The 10369-nt window shown below is 39.4% G+C and overlaps 1 protein-coding gene across 1 annotated transcript in view; it reads right to left on the bottom strand.

Annotated features, from left to right (window-relative positions):
• Positions 1-10369, bottom strand: part of Acsl5 (acyl-CoA synthetase long-chain family member 5) — a 48694-nt gene that overhangs the window by 19972 nt on the left and 18353 nt on the right. The window contains exons 2-6 of the mRNA XM_013017606.1: positions 9467-9651; positions 6425-6533; positions 2483-2547; positions 1931-2032; positions 472-571 (exon numbers count right to left, since the gene is read on the bottom strand). Coding sequence (XP_012873060.1) covers positions 472-571; positions 1931-2032; positions 2483-2547; positions 6425-6533; positions 9467-9622 — 532 coding nt within the window. The 5' untranslated portion in view covers positions 9623-9651. The remainder of the gene's footprint in view (positions 1-471; positions 572-1930; positions 2033-2482; positions 2548-6424; positions 6534-9466; positions 9652-10369) is intronic.

The raw sequence follows: 10369 nt of genomic DNA, 5'->3' as shown, positions 1-10369 counted from the left end.
GACATGACAACTTGTACTTCTCATAACAATGTCATTTCTTTTCCTATGAAATCACCATGAATATAGATGCATGTTGGGTAATTGTAATGACTGGAGTTTAGTGTATGTGCTGCCAAAGTGACCTAATCCATAAGGCTAGGAAATTAATTATGTAGTTCCATGGTTATTTAGCCAGTTAAGCTCACTCTTTAGAGTTTTATCCAGTACACTTAAAGTAAACAGTCTTGACTCTAAGATACAGTTCTAGACCACCTTACCTTGAACTATTTTGTGGAAACACTAATCTAAGAATATCTTTGCCTCCAGGGCCTTTTATTTCTTTGTAATTTCCCTGTAAATTATTTCCTAAGAAGTATAGGATAGGAAAGACCAAAGCATTATTTTCTGGCTAAAAGCATTTCAAATCTGCTTAAACAAACATTATTCTGCATTAAGACAGAATCAAGTTGTAAAGTCATAGCAAACGTTTACCCTTGTTGACAATGTATATGATAGCTTCTGCTCCCAAGGTGTCATACAGGGGGACAGCTACCATGGAGTATGTGTAACAAGCCAACTCAGAGATGACCCACTGTAGGGAGAGAAGTTCAAGTAAGTCCTGGAAGATGATCTTTGAAGAGTGTTAATTTAGCTTCAAATGCTTATTTGGTACATATTATATTTTTTAAAAAACCACTGCATGGCTAGCCATAGGAACTGTCACTGAGGAGATAAGGTAGTCACAACACAGGCTCACATACAAAGGCAGAATGTGTCTGCTCCATCTATAGGAGACTGTGGGAGATATTAGGGAAGCTTCAGGAGACAGAGATCACTTTCAAGAATGGGTCAAAACTCTCTGAGGCTACTTTGAAGAGATGAGGAAAAGGGACAGCTTCAAAGGACTTGGTTGTGGAGGAGGCAGAGAAGGCACTTAAAGAAGAAGGAAGAAAATGACACAAAAGAGAACCAGCACCACTGTGTCTACATACTCAAGAGTGTGAAGAGAGACAGGAAGTAAAGTTGGAAAGGGAGAGGAGAATCTGCTAGGAGTGGGCCTTCATTGCCAGCTTAAGTATTATAGACTCAACTGTATTCCCCTTCTCTGCTCCAAACACATGTTGAATCCTTAAACACCCCGCCTCTGCCCAACATGACTGTATTTGAGATAGGGCATTTGGAAGGTAAGCACTGTTAAATGAGGTTGTACAAGTAGAGCTGTGTAGGCCTGGTGCTTTCATGAGAAGAGGAAGACACACCAGGATGCATGTGCACAAAGAAGATGCCAAGTGAGATCATAACAAATAAGTGACCACAGAGAAAGGTCTCAGGAGACATCCAATCTACTGACATTCTTGTGCATTTTATTATGGTAACCCTAGCAGACCAATAGCACAAAGTTTGGTGTTAAATGCCTAAACCAGTGTCAAGGACATCTTTTCTGGAAAGTGGATATAGCAAAAAATGGAGTATAGAGTCCCCTAAAAGTGTAGCCTGTGAACTCTACTTAGTATATTGGACCTAATGACTTTACTGGAACTTGGAAATAAGGTTAGTTCCAATCATCTAAACAGGTAATAACTGTTTTCAGGTCACTATGGAAAGTGGGAGATGACCAGACTCAGGAGCAATGGGTGATGGCTTACCAGCTCAAGTATACAACAAGCTAATCCCAGTTCAAATATGAACTCATCGCTATCTAGAATACCTTCACAATTTTCTTATTTTCCCCATATCACAATCAGGCTGACTTAAATCATTCCCACCGGGTGGGAAATAAAACTTCAAACACACACATTAGATGACTAGGATTTTAGGTAGCTCTTAGTCCTAACACAGGTAGAGAAGTAAGCATTATGAAATCTTTATAGCTTTGGTAAGTCATCAGCAAGTGTCATGGGGATGCACTGGAGAGGATGCCATTTTCTTTAGTTAGCTTCAACATGGTTACCTCTGGTCTGTTCTGAGCAAAGATGCCAACAAACTGGTCCGGTGATGGTTTATATCCTTTATATAAGAGACAGGAGCCCAGATACTCTGCTCGATCAGATACCTACGTGAGAGGGGTGGGGAGAGAGCAAGTTAGGTGGCTCTTACCTGTAACCCTACCTACTCAGGAGGCTGAGATCTGAGGATTGCAGTTCAAAGCCAGCCTGAGTAGGAAATTCTGTGAAACATTTATCTCCAATTAAGCACCAAAAAAGCTGGAAGTAGAGCTATGGATCAAGTGATAGAGTGCCAGCCTTAAGAAGTGGAACAGTGTCCAGGCCTTGAGTTCAAGCCCACGACAGAAAGAAAGAGAGAGAGAGAGAGAGAGAGAGAGAAAGAAAGAAAGAAAGAAAGAAAGAAAGAAAGAAAGAAAGAAAGAAAGAAAGAAAGAAAGAAAGAGGAAGGAAGGAAGGAAGGAAGGGAGAGAGGGAGGGAGAGAGGGAGGGAAGAACACAAATCAGCTCAGATAATATATTAGCAAAATAATCTGTCTAAAATCACTGGCCTGACTTACCTGTTTGTAGGACAACCATCTATATGGCTGGTTTGGTTTTCTGTATCCCAAGCAGGGCCCATTGTCTAAAACAAAACATTAAGAGAAAATCAGCTCCTGTGGTAAACACTTTGTAGAGGGATTAAAGATATTCAGAAGAGGTAACAGCACAAAGGATAAATCCAGTAAGAATGTGAGCATCTCTTATATAGCCAGGAAATTCAGGGGCAGTCAGTGCTGAGTCCTCAAAGGCAGATTCCTATAAACTATATTTGAAACATTTAGGAAATGTTACAAAAGAGAATGGTCCAGTACTGAGTCTATGACCATAGTAATGGCGGGCATTCAGAGAAAGTCATCAACACGGCCTGCCCACATACTGAGATCAAATGAATACCTATAAATAAATGCAAACAGTGTGTATGGAATAATCTTGGATTAAGCTTCCATAAAATAAATGTATACTCATATACATATAGAAATATAGAAAATATAGGAATATAGGAAATATAGAAATATAGGAAAAAATAAAAATATGAACCATCAATTTTAACCTGCAAATACTATTATTAACACTACTTCCTTAGTTTGTTTGTGTAGTTTAAAGAGTTATGCTCATTCACATTTTGGAATAAATGTCATAATTTGGTATCCCGTTTCCTTCTCCAATTTGATATAAAGAGGCTCACACTTTTCCTTTTCTGCAGAGATTTCAATGGCCATATGAAGAAGTGCTCTATGTCATGGATTACCTTTCATTGTGGATACTTAGATTGGTTCCAAGTTTCTAAGGCACCTTAAATAATGCAATGTGACATATTTTCAAACTGATAGTTTCAACATTAGAGCATTGTCTTGTTGGAAAGAAATATGTGGTCTGGGAAAAGGAGTATGGCTTTGGTTACCTAGCACTGCAATGCTTGGCAAAAGAGTTGTGACCTGTATATGTGTGTGGATGGGTGGGTGGGTGTGTGGGTGTGTTGGTATCAGGGCCTTTATTCAGGGCCTTATCATCTTACTTGGCTTTTTCTACTCACAGCTAGTACTCTACCATGCCTCCAGTCCAGTATTTTGCTGATAAACTGAAGGCAAGCTTTGAACGTCAGTCCTCCAATCTCAGTTTCTAAGGTCAAAGGCATGAGCCACTGACATCTGGTTAATGATCACTTATTTTTCACCTCCTAAAAACATCTTCTGATTTGGTAGTTTTAAGTTTCTTTCAATGGCTAATGAAGCAGGACCTTTTCCTTATTTGTTTCTTAGGTTTTACTATCATAGATCATCTGTTTCTGTACTTTTCTTGTTTATATGAAACTATTTTTTATGATGGGGAAGCTTATCAAGAACTACAAGAACACACATTTGCCTTTGATATTTTCCCAATTGGTGTCTTACATATGGCCTCAAAAAATTCAACTTCTAAACGGCTAAACCACTTGGCCTTATTAAAATTTAAAATAAATCTGAAGACATCTACTTATTAGATCAAATAGTTTCCTTGGTAAAATAAGCTTGAGAGGTTATGGTTTTAAGTTAAAGGTTAACCACAAGTGGCTGAGAAGTCTTCCACATCTAAGCCCAAATGAAAGGAGGCTGTATTATAAACAGAAAAGTATCAAGGGAAGAACTGTACATCAAGGATCAGGCTGAATTGCTGAGAAACATTCAAGGGAAGATGACTAGGAATTTAGGAGCTAATAAATGAACTTTCCAACTAGGTGACAGAGGGAAAAGAAAAAGAGGAAAGCAGGAAAAGGACATTTACTCTGATTAGGGAGATACAAAATATGAGTGAGAAAACAGTAGCACTTTTCTTTCTGTTGCAATAGTTACAGTGTAGCTCTAGAAGTAAAACTCTCAATCTTAACTTTCCCTGAAGTGTGGCAAGTCCTGTTCCGCAGTGGACAACATCAGACACTGTTGTGACATGGTATGTTGTAATGCTAGTCACTAATGATTGCTACCTGCTGACGGAAAGCTTGTGTTGTGCCAGGCACATTAATTTCTTTGGTTCTCTCCCACGATTTTCAGACTTACTGGAGTAAGAATTATGGAGGATTGGGGCAACGTTTTCAAGCTCATCCAGGAAGAGGTTGAGCTGTCAAATGAAGAAGAAAATACCCTACATCTCCTTATTATTTCTTGATTAATAGAAATGCTAAGAGAGGCCCCTGGCCAAGGAAGAAGTCAAGTAATTGCCCCAATGGGACAATAACTCAAATCTCATTAAATTCTATTCCCTAGCCAACTTTAGCCTATTAGCTGGAATCATGACCAGGCAATAGCCTGGTCACTTTTTATTAACTTAATCACTTCAGACCCAGCTGGGTTCTAAGGTGTGGCTAGCTCCAAAGAGCCTAGCAATAAACAACTTCTTGGCCAAGTAGGCCCCTCAAGCTAAGAAGAATTTAAACTCTGATATGCAGAATCCTCAGAAGCTATGCAATTTTAAAATACTTCCTGGAGTTTATTAAATTTCACCACCTGAAATCCTGATTCAGTGGGACTAATAAATTCAAATGATAGCCACAGGTGATTCTCAATGTAGATGAACTATAACTGCCTAGGACTTAGAAGGTTATACTTATACTAACATATTCAACCTATGTAACACAATTATCATTTTTCTTTGTTAGCAGATAAGCCATTACTCATGCTGGTTTGCACCTTCACTTTCTATGTGCCACAGCCATATATCATAGGCAAATGACTTTGTTTTAGTCACAATAACAATACATGTTCCCTAAATAAAAATTCTGAAAACAGAAATCCCAAAGGACATCCTACTGTTTTAAGCTATCAACTCTCTGACAAGTTAAGAGAAGTTAAGAACTTCTCAGAGAAGTTAAGAAATTAAAGCTTAGTTTTTTTTTGTTTTTGTTTTTTTTGTTTTATTGCATGGAGTGTAAACAAATGCTAATTGGGACCCCAGAAAGACATTTAAATAAATGATCTCATGGAGCTTTCTTTATAATAAACAGGTCATTTCTAGAAGAGTTAACTATTTTTATTAAACACTAAAAGCTAATCTAAAATAGAACCGTCCAATCAGCTAGACATGGGCTTCAATATCAACTCCAACATTTCCTAGTCCTGTGACCTTTGGAATATTCTTCAAGCTTGGAGTTACCGTTTCTTTATTTGTAAAAACAGGGAGAACTACAATTAACCCCTGGAGCTTAGCGAAGATGAAGTAAATAATGTATGTGGAGTATCTATCCCATACTTGATAAGTTGGCTACATCAGAGATATCATTGCTAGGCAGAAAGGAAGGAAGGGATAAGTAGCCACTCAAGCAAACCTACACCTAGCAAAGTGTCACTCAAGGAGAGCTAACAGCCAGGAGATTTTGAAAGAAAATTTGGCTTCCTAGCATTGTGTTCAGTAATACAAAATATAAAGACTGGATCTGTTCCAAATGATCAGAACCCCACTTGGTGCTGTTTCAGAGAAAACCCCAAGATAATTGCCTCTGTGATATTAAGTATCGTGGCAGGGCTAGAAATATTGCATTGGAACCAAGGGTAAGAAGTTAAGAATCTAGACCACTAATCCTGCCTCAGACTCTCCCTGTGTAAACACAGGGAAATTTATGTCCAACAAGCATGTTCTTGAACAGATGCTATTACTAGTGAGTTAATCAAAAGCCTTTCCCATACCTCATTATCTCCTGACACTGGTCAAGGAAGTTTCTTCTGTTGAGGAACAGATCAGAGAAGCAAAGTCATTTGTGTGAGCTTAACCAGTGGGTCCAAATGGAAGAAGTAGGTTTCAAAACCACATCTCTCTTGCGCCATGTCCAAGACTTATCCCCCATGCGGAGGCTAATGTTGCCTCTACTTGTACATTATATTCCTTTTTGGGCCATGACATCTAAAGAGCTGGGGTTTTAGAAATGAGACAGAGGAGAAGAATGTGGGACAGTTCCACCTGAAGCTTCTTACAGGCCAGGCCAGGCTTACCAGACACAGCAAGTCCTCTCTGGAAAATTTCATACACTGTCTTGGCATCTGAGAAGTAATAACGCATAAGGTCGTTGTTCTTCTGGTAAGCACCCTTCCGCGCTCCTCCCTAAGACACAAGACCAAGTTTAGGCCCAAGTGCAAGTCTCACTGTACTCTTTACAAAAACTTAAGGGGCTGAACTGAAGAGTGATGATTTTGAGGTCACAGTGATGTTATCTGTTTTCTAAATCTCTTCACTGTGGTAAAATATTAGCACAGAAATTTTGGAACAAGTGAAACTATAAAGAAAAGCTAATAAAAATCTGACATGTATTGATCAATTTTCTAAACCTGAATCAACTTTCTAATTCAGTTTTCTAAATCTCATAATTGTGGTATGATCACACCACAGAAATTTTGGAATATATGAAACTAAAGAAAACAGTAAATCTGACCTGAAATCCCACCACCCAGAAATTGTCATGATTCTATCTGGTAACATATAAATGTGCATACATATAAAGATGAAGAGAGAAAGAGAGAGAGGAAAAGAGAGAGAGAAAGAGGAGGAGGAGAAAGATTTTTCTATGCATAGATTTCTATTTTTTGAAAATGTCAAGTTTAAATCTATGCCAAATGCATCATACTACACTACATCCTAGGCACTGGGCACAGATACTATAGGTGCAAGTTTAGATCAAATAGGGGCTCTGAGCACTTCATATGCTGACATTTCTGGAATGTGGTAGGTAATATAATACTGTGAAGTACATACCGTAATAAAAATATATGATTCAGGAGATAAATGAAGCAGCTGATTCTATATAAAAAGTAGAAAGGTTCCAGCAAAGAAATAAGATTTTAGTAGAGACATAATTTTAGTAAGGTAGGAGAGAGAAAAAAGAGCAACAACCAGAAAAAAACAAACAACTTGAAAAAAGGCAGGGGAGGAGGGGAGCTTAAAGATGAGGGGGCAAATCAAATCATAAGATTACTGCTGGGGGAAGAAAATAGGAAATTGAGAATTGAGCCGGCATCGGTGGTTCATGCCTATAATCCTAGCTACTTAGGAGGTTGAGATCTGAGGATCACGGTTCAAAGCCAGCCCTGGCAGGAAAGGCTGTGAAACTCTTATTTCTAATAAACCACCAGAAAACTGAAAGTGGTGCTGTGGCTCAAGTGGTAGAGCACTATCTTTGGTCTAAAAAAGAATCTAAAAGGATAAGTGTTCAAAAAAATGTAAACTACTAGCCAAGATAAGGTCTATAAAGGAAGCACTTGAAGGGCATAAATAACAAGTATAGAACCCAAGGGAATATTGCCAGGAGAAGAAAGAACCAGACAATTCATCATTTGGAGATAGAACAGGAAAGTGTGTGTTTGTGTATATGTGCGTGTGTGTGTGTGTGTGAGAGAGAGAGAGAGAGAGAGAGAGAGAGAGAGAGCGAAAGAGAGAGAAATGGGAGGAGGAAGGAAGGCAGAAAGGGAGAGAGAGACAGAGATAGAGAACAAAGGGAACATGAAGTGAAATCAAGAGCCATGTAGAGCTTGAGTTACTTCGGCTTCCTGAGGTGAGATCTACAAGATTAAATTTGGGTCTCACAGCTTTCAGGCACATTTCTAAGTCATTAAAGGGAAATGTTTTCTCAGCCATTAGAAGGTAGAGAGCAAAGGTTGTGGGCTGAATCTGGCATGTCATTTGCTTTTGTACATAAAGTTTTATTGGAACAATCATACTTATTTGTTTGCATATTGACTGATACATTCACTCAACTACAGCCACATAAACAAGCTACATCAGGGACCATCTATCTCATAAAATCTTAACTATTTCCTGCATGGGCTGGTAGAGAGTGCATTTGCCAACTAGTATAAATGAATCAAAAGATGTTGAGGGGGAAAAAAACACCCTAGGATAAAGAGAGGAAAAAACCCAGGTGACAATGAAAAACTTCCTTGGTTTAGGAAGAACCTCATAGAGAGTATGACAAAAAGTTTCAAGAAAGAAGTCTTAGGTCAGTTGAGAGAAAGCTTAAAGGAGAAGCCATTGAATTCAGAAGGTAGGTTGTAAATAAAGATATGTCTCCAGTACCATGGAGAAGGCTTGAATGGCAAAAGGTCAGACCGGAGAGGTTGAAGGTCAGAAGAAGAAATCAACACAGAGACTACTCCTAAAGATCTCTGGTGGGAAAGACTGAGAGAAGAGAGTGGCTGGGGGCAGACAGGACAGCAAAATCGTAAAGAAAGGTGGAAAGTTTGATGGCACAAAAGATGGTGGGATGGTAGAGAACACAGGACTCTTGAGGTAAGATTCCTGAGTAGATGAAAGGAGCTTGTGAAAAGAAGAGAAAGGGTTGTCAGTCTGCAAAGGAACAAGAAAATTTGCTCTCTGAAGAAGAAATAAGATGAAAGGAGACAATGCTATTCACAAAGAGATGAAAAGAACATTTTTGGAACTTTCCAAGTGTCAACACAGGTGTAGGAGGAAGCCGGTGCCCTGATAAAAACTAGGAGAAATTAGCCCTTCAGTTTCTACCAGTATTCAGAATGATTGTTAACTTGATGTCAGACTTAAAATCAAGAAAACATCAGCTTTAACCCTTCTCAAACGACGGGTATTTCTATGAAAGTGTTCCCTACTTCCTGTCTCTGTCATCTAGATCATACATTAGCAGACTTTTTCTCTAAACAGCTAGATGAGACTATTTTAGGCTTTGGGAAATTTAGTGTGACCCCTCTCCTTTTTTATTTGTCCCTTGAAAAACATGAAAACTTTTCTCGGCTTACACAAGAAAAGAAGTTGCCTAAAGCCTGTAGTTCGCCAACCTCAGATCTTGATTTCTGGCATCCTGTGATCTAGCTATGTTTTAATTTTGTTATTGAAAAATATACTAGTAATGGAATTTTAAATTTGTAGTTGGCCTGTTGATCAGCAACCTAAAAAGTCTTCTTTCCTACACTATACCTAAACCCCTTCCTCTTTATGAATTATCCCTTGGACCTGAAGCTATAGTTTGGTTGAACAAGGCTGTCCAACTAGAAAGATGGCTGGAAAATTACCTCAATTCCCACAGACTGATTATCCAGGTCAATGGGGGATAAGAATGGCTGAGGTCTGTTGATCAACCATAGGAAGATGGCCGTTCCAAAAGTCAGGAGGCAAATCAGTGCCGGGGTGGGAAGTGGGGAGAACAAGAAGTTAAAAATAAAAAGCATCCTTGTGACCAGCAGCAGGAAACGTAGACCTTAAAAAAAAGGGGAGGGGGAAGAGCAAGAAAAAAAAGTCAGCGGAAGCAGCTATAGTTTTTTACTTAATAGTTTGTGTTTACAGAGCTCTCTCTCTCTCTCTCATACACACACACACACACACACACACACACACACACACACACACACACACACACACTCAAACTCTCCAAAGAGAGGTGGATCTCTCTGGCAGAATTTCTTCCACTGTTTACCTTAGCAATGGTGGAAATTACAGAACGCGTTCTCCACCCTGGCCACTTGACCGTCCTCACACAAGGCGGAAAGGATCAAAGAAGAGAAGTTAATCATTTCCCAGATAATTTTGAGAACTGACTGCCTTTTTAGTTTTGGCTCCCAGAGCCTAGAGGAAGGTCAGCTGGACCCAGCCTAAGCTGAGCCAGAGCCGGCTGTGCCAGGCAGCTTCCCCTGCTCAGTTCAGGCAGACCCACAGGTCAGGGACTCTTCCGGTTAAATCTCCCTTGTGTTAACCAAACAGAAGAGGAGAGTCGTCTGGAGAGGTGACGTCACAGGTTTTAGAAATCAATCATTTTGCCTGAAGGACATTTCCTGCTGGCCAGATAAACCTTTCTCATTGCTTTCTTTCTCTCCTTCCTTTTCTTTTTTCCTTCCTTCCTTCCTTTCTCTCTCTCTCTTTCTTTCTTTCTGGGGAGGGGAGTACCAGGAGAGCCTCTGAGATTAACAAACTGACTGTGT

This window comes from Dipodomys ordii, unplaced genomic scaffold (assembly GCF_000151885.1).
Source record: "Dipodomys ordii isolate 6190 unplaced genomic scaffold, Dord_2.0 Scaffold36, whole genome shotgun sequence".
Taxonomy (NCBI): Eukaryota; Metazoa; Chordata; class Mammalia; order Rodentia; family Heteromyidae; genus Dipodomys; species Dipodomys ordii.
The sequence above is the reverse complement of the archived record's forward strand: the minus strand, read 5'-3'. Positions and strand labels throughout refer to the sequence as shown.